Source organism: Indicator indicator, chromosome 4 (genome assembly GCF_027791375.1).
Source record: "Indicator indicator isolate 239-I01 chromosome 4, UM_Iind_1.1, whole genome shotgun sequence".
Classification (NCBI taxonomy): domain Eukaryota; kingdom Metazoa; phylum Chordata; class Aves; order Piciformes; family Indicatoridae; genus Indicator; species Indicator indicator.
In genome coordinates, this window is record NC_072013.1 from 37,115,322 (window position 1) to 37,133,540 (window position 18,219).

Genomic DNA, 18,219 nt, shown 5'->3' on the forward strand with positions numbered 1-18,219 from the left:
ATAAGCCACCTGCACTTTGAGAGGAACAAGGACTCTCTGTCCAGTGCCCACAGTGAGCTCACCCTGTGTGAGTAACCACGCTAATTAATCCTAATTGAGAACTGAATGGGGGCCTCTGCCAGGCTTGCTGATAGAAAGGCATCCAGGGCTGGACCGGGACACAGACAGCTACCAACCATACAAGTGAGAAGTCACTGGCAGAAAACTGAGGCCTCTATCAGAGGATGTTATGATTAATTTTGCAGGATTTTAGCCATCCTAAGAGTCAGGTCTGAAATGCAGGTTTTGATGTCTTTATGAGATCTACAGGAGCACACCTCAGAAGGTTCTGCTCCAGCAGCACTGGGCACTATTGACCTCCTGTGGCTGCACATCTTCACACCCCATGCAGGCAGGACATTCCCAGTCAGGCACCTCTGCATTTAGGAGATGCACACTGGAGGAGTTTGGGTACCATAAGGCAGCACCAGGCCTCTTCACCTGTAGTGAAAGGTACTTAATATAGAGAATTGGAATTGGCCTCATCGTCCACGGTTTCCTTCCCCCTTCACTGACTTTTTTCTTCTTCTCTACTTGTCAATGATCCCATACACAGTGAAGTGTTCAGCAGAGGCTTTTCTTCTTGTGAGAGTGTCCAGAGCCAATGGGATGTCAGCTTTCCCATCTGACGTTAGTGACCCAAAGCTTGCAGCTCCCCTGACTTTCTCCCCAAGCAGCTGTGTAAACACGTGCCTGAGGAGATCAAACTGATTTCACAGCTGTTTCCTTCCTGCTCTGGGCTTTTCTGAGTATGACTCCATTTTCTTTACCATCATTTGAACTGTTGCTTCTCCCTATTTTATGATGTCCTTCATCTTTCTCTTCTCGCAGTACCATTGTGAGACAAGAAGGCAGTGTTGGCTTTATGTCTCAGCTGCTAGCTTCAATTCTTCTGACACTCAGCCTTGACATTATTTAAACAGTGCCTTTTGTCTGATGATAAAATAGAGACAGAACCTTTAAACTTCCAGAGAAATTAAACTGGTTAGAAAATAAATAAACAAAAGAACTGCAGGGTTTATCACCTTGAAGATCTTATCTTCTTTTACAGCCACTTGGGTTACTTCACACATTTCCATATAACTGGGATAGCTGAAAGACAACTGAGGACTTTTAGTTGTTGCATGATATCAAGTGTCAGGACAATAATGAGAACATCTTGTGTGTGTTCTTAGCTCTTTTAATTACAGAGAGTCACCCAACAGATACTGGCAAACTCCTGATTTTTTAATTTAAAAATGGAATCTCATTGTTTCTATGAGAATTTCCGAGAGAATGAAATCTACTGGGTTTTGATTGGGGTTCTTTTGTTGGTGGTTTGGTTTGGGGTTTTTTGTTTTGTTGTTGAGAAGACCAAAAGTGCCAGGATTCCTGAAGAAGATAAATCAATTGGGAAGTGGAAAAGCCAACAAAGCATTTTTTATTTTTCACAATGGGCTGCAGCATTGTCAGGAAAAGATCCTGGCCAGTGGGTGAGGCCAATGCTCATCTACTTTTCTGCAGCTGATGTTTTTTTTTCCCCCTGAAATTGTGCTCAAAGACAGAAGTGTGATAGGGACAGAAATGGAGGGCAGCTGAACTGAGTTTGTGTCAGTGAGTCAGTTTGGTATGGTTTCTGCTGTGACTCTGTCAGGATGCCTCCAAAGCTTCAATGAGGATACAACAGAATCACCCCAGTGCTGCCAGCCTCCCACAGCTTTTGTTCCAACTCCTGCCAACACAGCTGGATTCTCACTCCTCTTCCAAAGTGTGTTTGGAATATCTTGAGATGGAAGTGCACTACTCCGAGCCAGCAGGCTGCACCTGATCCTCAAAGATAAGTAACCTGCTCTGCAGTCCAACCTTGGCCTGTTTTGGAGGGTTTGGGGTGAAAGAACTGTGGAAATAAACTGTGGAATGTCTTGGCAGCCAAAATCCAACTTCCTCATTTTGGAGGTGCTCTCTAGTATGAACTGGAGCCCTACAAACCCCTGCTGACACTGAATTCCAGGATGGGAATTGGAGGAAAATGGAATAATATTGCAGAGAATCATGGAATCATAGCAGGTTTTGGGTTGGAAAGGATCTCCAAATGTCAACCAGTCCAGCCCCCTGCACTCAGCAGGGACATCCTCCACCAGATCAGGTTGCTTAGAGCCTTGTCCAGCCTCACCTTCAATATCTCCAGGGATGGAGCCTCAACCACCTCCCTGGGCAACCTGTGCAGTGTTCCAGCAGCCTCCTGGTGCAGAACTTGTTCCTCACATCCAATCTCAATCTGCTCTGCTCTCATTTCAAACCATTGTCCCTCATGCTGTCCCTGCAGGCCTTTGGGAACAGTCCCTCTGCAGCCTTCTTGTAGCCCCTTCAGGTCCTGGCAGGCTGCTCTTAGGTCTCCCTGGAGCTTGTTAATTAACTATTGGTATTTTCTTTTTTTCTTTTCCCTTTCTTTTTCCTTTTTTTTTTCAATTTAATTAAACTAAATTCCTGTTTGTCTGTATCATTGTAAGTTTCATTTCAAGTTCTAATTTCAGACCATTGCCCCTTGTCCTGTCACTACAGGCCTTTGTAAAGAGTCAGTCCACGATGGGGGATGAAGTGATAGAAAGCAGCTCTGCAGAAAAGGAGTTGGAGGTGCTGGTGAGTGAGAAGCTGGACATGAGCCAGCATTGGGCACTTGCAGCACAGAAGGCCAAGGGCAGCCTAGGCTGCATCCAAAGCAGCGTGGCCAGAGATGGAGAGAGAGGATCCTGCCCCTCTGCTCTGCTCTGAGGAGACCTCACCTGCAGTGCTGCATCCAGCTCTGGAGCCCTCAGCACAGGAAGGACATGGACCTGATGGAGAGAGTCCAGAGGAGGTCATAAAAATGCTCAGGGGGTTGGAACACCTCTTCTAGGAACAGGCTGAGGGAGCTGGGGGTGTTCAGCCTGGAGAAGAGAAGGCTGCTGACCTAATAGCAACATTCCAGTACCTGAAGGGATCCTGCAGGAAGGCTGCAGAGGGACTTCTCATCAGGGTGTCCAGAGACAGGCCAAGGGGGAATGGTTTGAAGCTGAGGCAGAGCAGGGTTAGACTGGAGCTGAGGAAGTTCTTCAGTAGGAGGGTGCTGAGACTCTGGCACAGGCTGCCCAGGGAGGCTGTGGCTGCCTCCTGCCTGGGGGTGTTGAAGGCCAGGCTGGATGAGGCCTTGAGCAGCTGAGTCTGGTTGAGAGGTGTCCCTGGGCATGGTGGGGAGGTTGGAGCAGATGAGCTCTAAGGTCTCTTCCAATCTGAGCCATTCTAGGGCTCTATGAAATACAGATAACCAGATCACTCTACACTGTAAAAGTCTCACAGCAGTTTTTAAAGGTACAAAGTATAGTTTGTAAACAAAGCAGGATGAAGTTCTAAGTGATCCTCTACCAAGCATCACAGTTTCCATCTTGTGGTTGTGATTATTGTTGTAAAGAACAGGCAGCATCCAGAACAATCCAGCATCACACAGCTCTTTATGCAGCTCCAGCTATTTACAGTGTCCCCACGGCTGGCCATGTGTCACATGCTGAAGTGCCAGCAGCACAGTTCAAGCACACATTTCACAGTCACATTGAACCACCACTGTGTGTTCCTACACATTGCACGAGCACAGTGTCCATAAACAGTTACACAACACTCTTGTTCCACAGAAGCCAAGACCAGCAAAAAAAAGAATAACCAACCATTGATTTCAGGAGAAGCCAGGGTGCTACTTTAGCAACGACACAGCAGCTAGCTGGAAGTGTCACTACCTCAGAGGGCCACATTCATTTGCTAAGGATCAGATAACCCCACGACAGTCACCAACTTGTACACAGGTTCTGTACACAAGGGAAGCTCAGGGTAGCCATGGGAAGCTGATGGCAGGGTCTTCTCCAGGACCCAGCCTTTCCTTTGACAAGCAATCATTTTATGCACAACACCCCAACAGGCACAGCGTGGTGTGGTATGAAATCAGTCATGAGGATGTAGAGAACAAGTTGGTACATTACTGCACTGCTGATCTGTCACTGCCACAGTTGTCCCCTCTGGGGATAAAACATATTAATGACTTGTCCTGTGGTTATTGACATGGAGGGATTATTTATCTGTGGGGAAACATTTTGATGGGCTGATAGTTTAATAAATGATATTAACAGGTTCGCTGAGAGCCATGACTAATGCATTCCCTGAAATGTGCCACTGGGCTGTGTCACCACTGCAATGTAGGACTCAAGCATGTAGTAGATACCACATAAAGAATGGCCCAAAGTACTATCCCAGGGCATCTTCCCCCAGATGTTGAGGGAAAGGCTGGAACTGAATCTGCACTCTGTAGGTGGAGATCTTTTCCATTTATTCATCAACATTTGTTTACTTTAGGATTTCATTCCTATGACTCCTGCCACCACCAACTTTGTTTTCTCCTGGCCTTTTTTGAGCTTTCCTCTTTGTTCCCATCACAGGAGCCAGCTTTGTTCCAGTGGTCCTTTAAAGCAGCTCCTTGCTTTTGCACTCAGTCTGTGCTGCAGGACTCCTGCTGCTGTAACACAGACATCAGTCAAGGACAGGCAGTGCAACCTTGTCACAGAAGTGTCCTCACAAACCCAAACCTCAGCAAAACTCAGCTAGTGATCAGAGACTCGGCTCACTGTGAACAGGCCAGCACAGCCCAGGCCCAAGAGCCACAGCTCTCAGCCCCTGGTCTTGTAGCAGATACGGTTCTGCTGGACCAAAAGACAGTGACTGGAGGCACCTTACATTTGCCAACACCTGATGTTGTCTAGCATTTTTCAAGCTATTTAGAGATAAAAAGTGCTATGAAAGTGCAAAGTATCAGTTAGAGTTTTATAGAAATATTTCTAAATTACTTAAAAAATATTTCTTCTTTCAGAGATGCCAATATCAGATTATTTCTTCTTTCACTGGTTATGATAATTTCAGAAGATAGAGCTAAATGCACTGGGCATCAACACATCTTTTTTCTTGTTATGCATCATTTATGCATCTTGTTACGCAATAGTTCCTCTTTACTCTCATTTCCCCTTTGCTCTTGTGAGACCCCACCTCGAATATTGTGTCCAGTTCTGGTGTCCCCTGCATAAGAAGGGCACAGAACTGTTGGAATGAGTCCAGAGGAGGCCACAAAGATGATCCAAGGGCTGGAGCAGCTCTGCTGTGAGGACAGGCTGAGGGAGCTGGGGGTGTCCAGCCTTGGAGAAGAGAAGACTCCAGGGGGACCTTAGAACTGCCTTCCAGTACATGAAGGCATCCTACAGGAAGGCTGGAGAGGAACTTTTCATCAGGGTGTCTAGCAACAGGACAGAGGCATTGGGAAACAGATACATTTGGGTGTATCTGCTGACCATCACCACTTTTTACAGTGACTTGCAAGGTGGAACCAAGATTGAGACTTCTTCATACACAAAATACATCATCTGCTTTCCTCCACTATGAGCCCTTCCTGTGTCTCCAGAAATGTCACCCTTTGAAGTGGACATTCTCTCAGGATGGCATTCTCCTACAATTTGAGTGTTCATTTGGAGTATGGTGAATCTCTCTAGCCAGTTAGTACTGGACATCACAACATTTCCCTCTTTAAATAGTCCTTGTTTCATTCCAGCAGCAGGGGGAAAAGTCTCACAACAGTGGCACGAGTTCCATTGCTTGGTACCTTGAAAACTAAACAGACAACATGGCAGCAAGGAACCCCAGGAAGAACTGTTCTGCACTACAGGGAGCTAGACTGGATGGCCTGGCCTGGCCTGATGACTGGGTGAGCATCCCACTCTAATTTCTACTAGTTAAAAACTGACTCCACAGACTCTCAGGCTGAAAGAAAGGAGACCCCATAGACAGTAATTTTAATGCAGATCTGCTGCATAATCCAAGCCAGCCTGTGCTGCTCGCAGCAGCTGCTGACTCCTTTTTATCCCAAGCACTCCACTTTCATGCAAAATTTTTATGTCTCTGCAGATTTTTTTTTAACCCCTAAACAAACAGATCAAGAGCTTTGAAAAGACAGAATTACAGTCACTTTGCTAGGTCATGTCAAGACCTCTTTTCCCCTGATCCCCTGTTGTCACAGCAGTCATGGCAGTCTGCTATTGCCCTGCCAGTAGAGTTTCTCCTCCACCTTTTTCTTCTTCCACTGGCAGAAAAGCAGCATCTTAAAAGTCTTCCTGAAGGTTTTGTTACAGAGGGCATAGCACATGGGGTTAACAGTGCTGTTCACATAGCAGAGCCAATACCCAAGGTGCCAGAGCGTCGGGGGAATGCAGTCAGAGCAGAAGGTGGAGATCAACACCATGATGTTGTAGGGAGTCCAGGTGAGGATGAAGGCCAGCAGGATGGCGCTGAGAGTCTGCGCCGCTTTGCGCTCCTTCACCAGGACCATCCGCTTCCTCTTGGTGATCTGGCTGGTGATGTTGGGGTCCATGCTTTTGACGGAGGGCTCCTTGGACAGGGCAGCAGCACACGGAGTGATCTTCACCTTGCGGCAGCCGTTGTTGGCTTCCCGGCTGCCGTCGGCCTTCACCACCAGCCGGAACTTGTAGGCCACACACTTCTTACCTCTCTGTGCGTGGCCTTTGGCAGGTGACAGGAAGTATTTCTGGCTCTCAAAAGCATCTTCTTCAGGCTGGCCTTTGCCAACTGCAGCCACGCTCTCCTTAAACTCTTCCACCTCCCCCTTCGATGGGCTGGTGTAAGTTACTTGGAAAACTGCATCAGAGGCCAGTTTGTCCTCCTCCTCCTCCTCCTCCTCTTCCTCCTCCTCCTCAGAGGCGTAGCTGCTGCAGGTGGTTAGCTGCTCAGCCTTGGCCCACTCGTTGCACGTGCTCACTGCCTGGGACACCTTCACCGTGGCTGATGTGCTTCGACTGGATGAAGACCAGGAAGCCTGACACCTCTCTCTTTTGGCTAAGTTTTGCTGCTTGCAATTGAAACAAGACTTCAGGAAGGCTTTCTGAGGCTTTATCATCTCAAACTCTGCCACAGACTCGGAGCCCTGCAGCTCAGCGAGGTCCTTGGTGCGTTTCTCTGTCTCTTTGTAGATGCGACAGTAGAGAATGGTCATCACAGACACCGGGATGTAAAAAGCAGCAATTGCAGTGCCAAAGGTGATGATGGGCTCGTACAGAAACTGAATCTGGCACTCCTCAGGTGGCACTGTTCGCTCACCCACAAAGTACTGCCAGCACAGGATGACTGGTGCCCACAGCACAAAGGAGATCAGCCAAGCCAGCCCAATCATGATGCCGGCTCGCCGGGGCGTGCGTTTGGCCCTGTAGGTTAAAGGCCTGGTGATGGAGAAGTACCTGTCAAAGCTGATCACCAGCAGGTTCATCACCGAGGCGTTGCTAGCTACGTAGTCCAGTGCTAGCCACAGGTCACAGGCGAGGCTTCCGAGAGACCAATGGCCTATGAGGATGTAGGACGTGTAAAGGTTCATGGAGAATGTTCCAATGATGAGATCTGCGCAGGCGAGGCTGAGCAAGTAATAGTTGTTGACGGTTTTGAGCTGACTGTTAACCTTAAAGGAGATCATTACAAGAATATTTCCCACTATGGTTATTAAGCTTACGATTGCAGTCACGGTGGCAATAGTAATGACTTCCCAGAGGCTGTGCCCTTCCAGCTGCTTATGGTTGATGGATGAACTGTTTACAACAGTAGAATTGCTGAATAAATTTACTTCCATTCTCGTTCTGGGTGTACTGTCAGCAGGATCTTAGCACTGGGCCATGCTGCTTTTTGTACTAAAAAACATTCTTTTGGAGGCAGCTGTAAAGACAAAGGAAAAATAGAAAAAGAAAGCAGCTCATTAAATAGCAAAAACTTCCATTAGAGTTACCAAAACCCCTTTGGAAAACAATCTATCAGTGTATTTTTTGCTCTCTTCTTGCACTTTGATTGCTGTCCCTACCATTGTGCACAGAACTAAAGCCCACACACGTGCACTCCACAACAATGTGTGCTGGCAGCTTAAGGCACTCCTAAATGTAATCAAAACAACCATTGCTGCTTGAGCCAATCAATCACAGCAGCTCCTGTATTTTGAATATGTTAGGAGACACTCTACATATTCCTAAAGACAGACAGCTAAAGCTTTGCAGTGCAGTAAAGGCAGTGAGTCACTGTGTTGTTTCCTACACGACTATGCAGAAGACATATCAAGGTTTCAGCAATTATCTCTGGAAAATACAAAGTCACCAACAACAGAGAGTAAGAGGAAAGTTGCATGGGGAGATAGGAATTACACTGGCAGGGTGGCAGCTGGAAACAGGTGTTAGCTTTGGAGCAGCTGAGGGGGAATCTTTGAGTTAGGGAAGCAGGCAAGGCAAAGAAAATGCCTTTGAAAAAGTAAGTTAAGCAGGAAAGACTTTACTGGGAGATCTTGGGAGAGAAGAGACTGATTGGGTGAGGTGTGGGAGTGCAATTTGGCTAGTTTGGGCTGAGGACAGAAAGGATTCTATGAGTCTATGATAATATACGCCCTGACCACCAGTATACTTGGCTCTCTGCAGCTTTCAGAGCCAGCAGGAATTGCTGTCCTGACACAACTGTTCTTGAACTGAGCTGGGCAGGGAGATCACTGGCAATATGGTATAGAAACTAGAATCCATTTCTAAATAAAAAGTGCTCTTGCTATCGTCATGCAAAGCCTTCCCTCCCTAACGAGCTGATTTACTGTGATGCTTATAAAAATTGGCAGTAGCTGACCTGCTGATATGCAAAGACTTCTTCTTGGCATGTTGACCATTCCAGTCATCTCCTGGTATTCCGTCAGCTTTTGTCTAACAGCTCTATTAACCATTTGCAGTGGTACCTTTTTGCTCTCTCTTTGTGCATCGCTCAAGGCAATTCTGCCTGTGAATGGGACTTCTGTGTGCTATGGTAACATCGTTTATATTAATTGTCTGTCATCAGAGACAATAATAACAGGGAGTTCAGGAATAAATTCCCAAATGAAAACGCACATGTACACTATCATGACTTTGCTATCTGTCTCATTATAGTTGACACACGAGCTCCAGGCTTGTGAGTTATAATGATATTTCCTATTTGTTGCCAAATATTAGTGATTTTTTTTTCAATCTAGCTGTAAGTATGAATTAATGGGAGCTGTTAAAACTTGTACATCTCATCAGCTCGCAGTTATCTGCAGGCAGATTGTTCTTGTCACAGATTAATTGCACCACAGATGCAGGCACAGCTTGGGCTCACCAGCTTTTATTAACTCTGGTTCAGCACTGGGTCTGCCAGGCCCGTGGCTGGCTGCACAAGAAATCATTCAGATGCCTTTTGCAACCTGCTTGCCAGTGCTGTTCCCTCTTACTCTATTTATGTGCTTGTGTGGCACCGGAGTCACGCTAAGCTAATTTACTGATGTGCTGCACTCTGTGCCCCGGAACCAAGCCGCCCTTGGCACAGGTTCGGAGACACAACCGTCCATGAGTTTTGGCCATGTGTGACTGTTTTAATGTGTGTTGGCAGGTGCCAGCTGCTATGGCTGAGAGCCATCAGACATACCTGCAATTAGGGATTTGGGGAACTTCTCTGAAGGCAGCCTGAGTGCCCACCTGGTTCACACAGAACAGGACAAACCAGTCTAGCTCTACGGCACAAAGCTGTTCCTGTGCCCATGCTCTGCGTTCTCAGAGCAAGATGCTCCTCAAGAGGCTGCTCACATACACAGTGCAGGCTTGTGTGCAACACTGACAGATGAAGCTCAGTTGCTTTTTCCCTCATTTGCTACTGAAAGTTAACTTTGGATCCTGAACTTGGGGCACAACAACCCCATGCAACACTATAGGCCTGGGGAAGGGTGGCTGGGAAGCTGTCTGCTGGAAAAAGACCAAGTAACAAGCAATAGAAAAGGAAATGGCCTCACCAGGGGAGGTTTAGGTTGGATATTAGGAAAAATTTCTTCACTGAAAGAAACTGGCTGCCCAGGGGGATGGTGGAATCACCATCCCTGGACATGTAGATGTGGTCCTTAGGGACATGGCTTGGTGGTGGATTTGGCAGTGTAAGGTTTACTGGACTCAAAGATCCTAAGGGTCTAACTTGATGGATTCTGTGGTTTTGTATTTACTGTCACTTACTGGCATCATTATCCAGACTGCTAAGGTTACATTAACATGACTTTGCCCTTGCTAGAACTCACTATATGGATTTGAGAGGGATACTTTTTCTTCGCTGTTGTGCAGCCTGATTGAGTTGCAATATAGCAGCCAGGTTGTGGTGCTTCAGGATGTGGTTTAGTGGGGACCTGACAGTGTTAACAGTTGGATTCAAACCATCCTAGAGGTCTTTTCCGACCAACATGATTCTGATTTGCACGTGGTTGGTGAGACAGGAGTGCTGTTTTGGAAGCATTAAATGTGTTATGCTTGAAACGGAGGTGCAAAGCTATTTGATGTGCATTCGTGACACCGGCAAGGGTGCCTGTGGTGCCTGCCAGCAGCTCGCCTCAGACAGAGAGGGGCAGGCCTCGGGGCACCGCCGGGCAAGCCTGGCCCCTGGGGCTGTGCGGCGCAGGCAGGGGGAGTTGCCAGGATGCTGAGGGGACTGGAGCACTGCCCTATGGGGAGAGGCTGAGAGCCCTGGCGCTGTTCAGTCTGGAGAAGAGAAGACTGAGAGGGATCTGATCAATGTCTATCAATATCTGAAGGCTGGGGTCAAGAGGGAAGGGACAGGCTCTGCTCAGTTGCACCCTGGGATAGCACAAGAGGCAATGGAGAGAAACTCCAGCACAGGAGGTTCCACCTCAACACGAGGAGGAACTTCTTCACTGTGAGGGTTCAGAACACTGGAACAGGCTGCCCAGAGAGGTTGTGGAGTCTCCTTCTCTGGAGACTTTCAAGACCCTTCTGGATGCATTTCTGTGTGAGCTGTGCTGGATTCTATGGCCCTGCTCTGGCAGGGGGTTGGACTCGATGATCTCTGGAGGTCCGTTCCAACCCCTAACATGCTCTCATGCTCAGATCCCCGCCGCCAGGCTGGCTGGCCGCTGGGGCTGTGCAGCGCAGGCAGGGGGAGCTGCTGAGGACGCGGGCCACGCGCCGCCATTTCCCTCTCTCGGCCTCCGCGGGCGTCCCCTTTCCGGCAGTAGGCGGAGACCGGCGTGGGCACGGGCGGCGCGGGGGAAGGCTGCGGCCCGGCCATGCAGGCTGAGCGGGGCGGCAGCCGGCCGCGCAAAGAAGGGGGCCGGCATGGCCGCCGGCGGCCCGGCGGCGCCGAAAAGGCAGCTGAGCCGGTGGCTGAAGGAAGCGGCACGGACAGCCAAGGCCGCGGAGCAGGCGGGGGCCGGGGAAGAGGCGGCACTCACGGGCACCGAGGAGGCGGGGGCCGAGGCAGGCGAGAGCCGCGAGGTCGGCGGGCAGCGCCGCCACACACCGCCCCCCATCTCCGCCGGGTAAGCAGGAGCAGAGCCCGCCCTCCGCGGTAGCGGGGGGAGACGGGGCGGCCCTTGGGCGTCGGGCACAGCCCTTCGCTCTCCTGCTCCTCCCCGAGGTGGAGCCAGCCTAGCAGCGGCCCGCCGTGGCCCTTGGGCTTCGGGCACAGCCCTTCGCTCTCCTCCTCCTTCCCGAGGTGGAGCCAGCCGAGCAGCGGTCTCCCGCGGCCCTTGGGGTTGGGGTGCGACCCTTAGTTCTCCTGCTGCTTCCCGAGGTGGAGCCAGCCGGGCAGCGGTCTCCCACGGCCCCTCCGAGGGGCTGAGGTGGTGGGGAGGGTATGTGGGGCGTTCGGACTGGCAGCGTTACCTTGGCTTGGCAACTGCACTTCCCTTCCTTCCTTGGAACAGCAGCAGCCAGCAGCTGCGTGCTGCAGGGGGAACTGGAATTTTCTGGCCAAAATACGTTTATAATTCTGTGCTGAAAAACACAAAGCTGATTTCGAAAAGTGCATCTGAAAAATACATCTCTTTGCCCACAGAGATGAGGAATTGCTGGTCGGTTTTGGCAGAGCTGATGAGAAGTTTGAATGAAGGTGTGTCTTGTCCGTCCTGCGGGATTAGCAATGCAGACGTGGCATAGCTGCTCTTGCAGAAGTGGCATCCGTGTTGCTCTGGATACATGTACTTAACTTGAACACAGGTTAATGGCTGTGCTTTGACTAATGATGAAATGTTTTAGCAGTTTATAAGTAGCACAGACATGCCGAAGTTTGCCACAGCTACGCCTTCAATTTCCTGTAGAGATATTTGTATGCTTCCTAGTATTCACCACAGCATGAGATCAACACTGGACCTTTAAAAACAGTTTCCATTTATCAGTGCTCTGACACGACTCCATTCAGATTGCCTTGCTTCTGGTAGTGTTGTTGCAGTGTAGGAACCTGGGATGTCCCTGAACTGGCAAAAAGATGACAATGATGACCTAATACTGATTGGTTTTGGCAGCACAGGGAGCCCTAATGGAGATGGACCAGCTGCTGCCCTATTTGCAGCATTGCATAGATTAGATTCACTTTGACTTTTATGAAGCTGTGACTTCCATTTGGCCCAGCCAATGTTTTATCTGTATTAGAACTCTCACAGCTGCTGGTGGATTTTAAAAAAGTGTTAACTCTTCATCCCTCTTGTGGTTGTCTGGAGATGCATTTTAGCACTCAGGATGTGAGAGATAAAAGATGCAGTGGGATCAGTGCTGTTAGCTAGAGCACTGCTTGGCAATTTCACTTGTAAGTGATACAAATTGCTGAGTTCATTCTGATGTGTGCAGGCAGGTTTGGATTCTGGGTGTGAAACAATAATGCTCCCTTATCAGCCACAGAGGGAAATCCAGCAGTTGTGTTATCTAAGTAAACTTCTATCCTGGAATGATTTTTTTTTCCAAGTCATTCAGCCATTTGTTGCTAAGTTCAAATGCCTTTGTGTCTGTGTTCTCTCTGGTGGTGGTGAGCCAGCAGAACCCACTCTGTTATTTAAAAGGTACACTCAGGAAGGGAATTATGTTTTATGTATTAATTTTTGTCTAGATTGCTGTTTGATAAATTTCGGGAAGCAGGTAAAAAATCTGTATTGGGACAGCTTGCACTATCTTTTGCTTCATCACAGTGTCACTGACTCTGGCATGCTCTCCATCTTAGTCCAGTACAGTGTCTTGGTTTGGTTTTGGCCAGGGTTGGGTCTTTAGAAATGAAGCAATAACTAAGATTTCCCCAGAACTTTACTAAAGATTATTTAAGTGTAGTGCTCTTCCTGCACTGGAAGCTCCTGATATTGAGCACTGCATGGTCTCTTAGCACACCTGCCACAAATCTTGTAGCAGCTCGAATGGGACTGGCTTCCAAAAACCCAGCCATGGTGTCCACAGCTGTGCCAGTCTGCAGCTGCTGCTGTTTAGTGTAACCTCTGCACCAATCTCATTGTTTACCACAGGGAGGACCTCCTCCTTCTATCCTCTTCTGTCTTCTGTCTGCATGGCCAGACAAGTTCCCTTGTACTTTCTTTGGTGTGTGCTAGCCTGTGTTTTCTGAAAAGACTCAGCTCTTCCCAGGTAGGAGATAATCCCCTTTTGTTCCCAGTTAGTGTTCTCTCTTTTCAGCAGTGCCTTGTTTCACACAAGTGTGCCAGCTCAGGAAGAGTGGGTGTCGGCCCAGAGTAAGTGTTTGTGTGTGAGGAGATCTGGCTGTCTTTCAGCAACAGCCTTCAGATCTTCTCCAGTGGGGATATGTAAATTGCAAACCTGGAGGGCTGGATAATAACATGGGAAATGTGAGTGGTCTCACTACATCGCTCTTCTTGCTGCGTGCTTCTCTGAAATTCTCCTTTACTGTTTTTTCAAATGGGTTTTGAAATTCACTGGAGAAGGGAGGCTGAGCAGGCTGTAATTTTGTAATACCTCAGGTTTCCAAGGGCAATTCCAGCCCTTTTGCTTTCTGGGGTGAGAACTGTGGAGGATTATACCCTGCATTTCCACACTGCCAGTGTCAACTGGGCATTTTGGAGGAGTTTTCCTGATAGGTTGGGATCGTTCTAGCATTGCATAATCAAGATTTAGATGACCTGTTATTATTTCCTGAAAATAATTCTGTGTCCAGGCTCTTCTGTAGTTTTAAAGCTATGGCAAATTTACCATTGTGTCTGTTTATAACCCATTTGTTGATAAAACACTTGCTGCTGAGTTGGAAATTTAAGTAATTCTTGCTGGCTCTTTAGTCATTGCCTGAGAAGTTTGTCCTTTTTTGTGTCTTCAGTTACAAAAAGCTTTATTACAGAATCTACATTAAATTGTATTAAATAACTGTATTTGGGTTTCTTGACTGCTATGGAGAGAGCAGTAAAATGCAAACAAAGTTAGAGGTGAAGTGTGGTAATAAATCCAAACTGCATTAAAAACTCTTGCAAAAGCTGTACAGTTTTGACAGGGAAGTAGAATTTGGCATTAACTTGCACCATATTTTGGCAGCAATATTTCTAAGGCAGCTGCCTTCCTTTCGAACCACTGCTGAGGGCAGCTGCCTTCCTTTCATACCACTGCTGAGGGCAGCTGCCTTCCTTTCATACCACTGCTGAGGGCAGCTGCCTTCCTTTCATACCACTGCTGAGGGCAGCTGCCTTCCTTTCATACCATTGCTGAGGGCAGCTGCCTTCCTTTAGAACTACTGCTGAGGGCAGCTGCCTTCCTTTAGAACTACTGCTGAGGGCAGCTGCCTTCCTTTAGAACTACTGCTGAGGGCAGCTGCCTTCCTTTCTAACCACTGCTGAGGGCAGCTGCCTTCCTTTCATACCATTGCTGAGGGCAGCTGCCTTCCTTTCATACCACTACTGAGGGCAGCTGCCTTCCTTTAGAACTACTGCTGAGGGCAGCTGCCTTCCTTTAGAACTACTGCTGAGGGCAGCTGCCTTCCTTTAGAACTACTGCTGAGGGCAGCTGCCTTCCTTTCATACCACTGCTGAGGGCAGCTGCCTTCCTTTCATACCACTGCTGAGGGCAGCTGCCTTCCTTTCATACCACTGCTGAGGGCAGCTGCCTTCCTTTCATACCATTGCTGAGGGCAGCTGCCTTCCTTTCATACCACTGCTGAGGGCAGCTGCCTTCCTTTCATACCATTGCTGAGGGCAGCTGCCTTCCTTTAGAACTACTGCTGAGGGCAGCTGCCTTCCTTTAGAACTACTGCTGAGGGCAGCTGCCTTCCTTTCATACCACTGCTGAGGGCAGCTGCCTTCCTTTCATACCACTGCTGAGGGCAGCTGCCTTCCTTTCATACCACTGCTGAGGGCAGCTGCCTTCCTTTCTAACCACTGCTGAGGGCAGCTGCATTAATTTCTGGCATTCATTTCAAACCTGTGTTGGTTTCTTTCAGATTTGCTGGGTTTGGATATTTTAATTTGGTTGTTTCTAATCATGTGTTTGAAGCTACAGGAGGATGTTATTTTTGCCCTGTGCACCAGGGAGAGGAAAGTATAGTGGTGGCACGTTGAAGTCTCATTGTTCTGTGAACCAGTGGAGGCTGGACACCACTTTACCTGTTTTATACTGCTGTGATTGTACTCAGATTCCCTCGGGTTGGTAATGGGCAACCAACTGCGCTACTGGCAAAGCCCGAGAGACAGTGCTGGTTGAGTGAGTTCTCCCCTCCTCTGCTGGGTGCTAATGTAGGAGATCAGTGTTGTTCATGAATAATTGACTTGCCCATACGCTGCCTGGTAGGCCCAGCTGTGGATCAGAGTTATAGATGAAAGCTTTTATTCTTTCTCTCAGCAATTCAGGAGAGCGCTCCCTGAGGAACTCCCCAGCTCCTCTCTTAAAACAAGATGCTGCCTGTCTCAACCATGGAATTGGTTTGCAGAGCACAGAGAGAAGTGTTGTTACTCCTTGTGAAGAGGAGAGAAGCTCTTGCACTCACTAGGTCTTCCTGTAACTAGGGTGTGTGTCGATTTGCCTGGCGTGGTTACTGAGGTTCTGTGCACTCCCTCCCAAACGAACCCAACTCCCGTTATGCCCAGCTGCTATACCAAATGGCCAATTGCTTTGGAGATCTCTCATCTTGAATCATTTTCCATTGGGTTTGTCTACTCAGTTCATCTACTCTGCGTTAAACAAACCAAACAGGGTTACAAGTATTAATTTTTAGTAAAATTATGTGGAATTGATAGTTAAAGGTCCGCTTGAGATCGGCCCAATATTATCCTCCACTTCTGCCTTCTCTAACTTTCTTGGAATTCCTATTTTCTGTATTTGTAGCATTTTTAAATTGCTCTGTGAAATATACAAACAAAACCAACTTTATGAACTTGTGGACCTGGTGCTGGATTTTATTTTGATGATCCTTGCCCACTGCCTGTTGAGGAAAATTCCTGTCCTTTCTGTTTATTACATTTGCAATTCACTAAATGTTCTTTCAGCCATACCCTCCATGTGCATGTGCTGTTACTTCAGTGCAGTTGGAGCTGGCAGGTCTGTTTCACTGTTCCTGTGTTGGCTTTATTGGTACAGAGTGGAGGTTGACAGACCCATTTTAGTGCAAACTTTCTCCTTTATGGTTAGCTCCAAGATGGCATCGCCTTTATTTAGTGTTTATAATATCTTCATTCCTGTGGTCCATGTGCATGTAGGACTGATGTAAGAAAACATCTAATGCTGTCAGCATCACGTAAATTTGTCCTAATTAGTGTGAGCTAAACCTTCAAAGTCTAAGCAATTGCAAAAAGCCATCTGTTCACAGGCACAGGAACAAAACCTTGGGTTTTTCAAATACAGACACATTTGCTTTCCTTGAGAACACTGTAGCAGAGCTTGTGCAGATAAGGGTATCACAGATTTTTGGGTTTGGAACACAATAAATCTTTTGATGTTTTATGTAAATGTGCTCAAAAGCAACTAGGAAACAGCTTTGATTAATGTGCATCAATTTGTGAGCTGTACTTGATTACTAATGATGTGTGACGAGCTTCTCTTCTCAGGATTGTCTCTCCTAAGATGTGAAGAGGCACTAACTGATTATGAATGAAATGTGGATTATTTTACTCTGAGTGTGTTGATTTAGATTAAGCCTCTTGAAATGTTTGTGAACAAGTGGTTAGAAACTTCTTCAGGGTTGGGTCAGTGTCAAACTGCTGTCGATGAAATAGGCTTCTGCAAGCCTTGGCTCTGTGTCTGCTTGTGCACAGTGTTTCTATTAATAATTCAGATGAAGGAGTAAAATATACAGTGTTAAGATTTGCAGACGGGAGGTTGGAGCACAGAACAGCCTCAACAAATGGCAGAAACAGCCTGTAGCAGGGTGTAATTCAAGGTTAAATATAACAACTACATTTACACAGGAAAAATCTACAGAGGTATGTGACTGGTTAAGCTGCAGCTCTAAAGAAGGGAGCCACAGCTTCGTGGCTGAGAAAGTATCGATTAGCAGTGCAGTCACACTGAAAAACTGATTCTGCTTCTGCAAGATTTGGAGCAGCTGAGGCAAGTTCTGAGAGCAAGACTGAAGCAAGGTGTGAGGCTGAGAAGATGGGACACTTTGGGGAAGCCTGGGTAGCAATGTGGCACAAAGTGGAAAGGTTGATGCTAACAGATCTGTTTAGTCAGGACAAGAAAAAGAAAACACTATTAAAGAGGAGGAGGTTTCCTTTGGGCACTGAGAACAAAATTGTGACTGAAGGGGTTGACGGATTGTGTAATGCATTGTGTAGGAAGTAAATGGAGATCAGTACTGAAAACTATTGTCAAAGGTTTTGAGATTGTGGTGAAGGTTACTGAGGCTGCTCCGCAGAGCTGCTGTGTAACCACTTGTCAGAGCCTGATTTTCTTTTAGCCTTGTTTTCTTTCCTTTTTTCAAGGTTATCTTTGTAATGGAAAAAGATAAACACATTTTATCCAGCCAGAGTTAATTTATTCTTTTCAGCTTCAGGATAATAGTGAAACCTGCTTTTTCCAGCTCTGGGGTTTGCAATCTTTCATAATACCCCCTGAACGTTTAGTGTGGAATGGTTTAGGGAGGTTTATTGTGATTCCTTCATGATGTTTTACCAACTTCCCTGCTGGTTTAACTTGGGATGCCTGTACCGAAAGCTTTCCATTACACAGCTGAGCATACAGCATCATTGCTGCATAACAGCTTTGTGTCTGACTTTTAAAGTTGTGTTGGTGACTTCCTTGGGAAGAACTTGGGTATTTTTATAGTTTGGATGGCTGCACATTGCTGTCCTCACCTACATAAATGCTTTTGTTCCTCTTTTTCCCCTCAAGTCCTGGG

General features: G+C 47.4%; 2 protein-coding genes across 2 annotated transcripts in view; one reads left to right on the plus strand and one right to left on the minus strand.

Annotated features, from left to right (window-relative positions):
• Positions 1 to 6,103: 6,103 nt before the first annotated feature.
• Positions 6,104 to 7,714, minus strand: CHRM5 (cholinergic receptor muscarinic 5). The gene has a single exon (XM_054400476.1). The coding sequence runs from the start codon at positions 7,712 to 7,714 to the stop codon at positions 6,104 to 6,106; it is 1,611 nt and encodes a 536-aa protein (XP_054256451.1).
• A 3,517-nt stretch (positions 7,715 to 11,231) lies between these two features.
• Positions 11,232 to 18,219, plus strand: part of AVEN (apoptosis and caspase activation inhibitor) — a 99,548-nt gene continuing 92,560 nt past the window's right edge. Inside the window, exons 1-2 of the mRNA XM_054400697.1 lie at positions 11,232 to 11,434; positions 11,689 to 11,749. Coding sequence (XP_054256672.1) covers positions 11,232 to 11,434; positions 11,689 to 11,749 — 264 coding nt within the window. The remainder of the gene's footprint in view (positions 11,435 to 11,688; positions 11,750 to 18,219) is intronic.

Coding starts and splice junctions, on each gene's coding strand:
- CHRM5 (XM_054400476.1), bottom strand. CDS start 7,714: ATGGAAGTAAATTTATTCAGCAATTCTACTGTTGTAAACAGTTCATCC.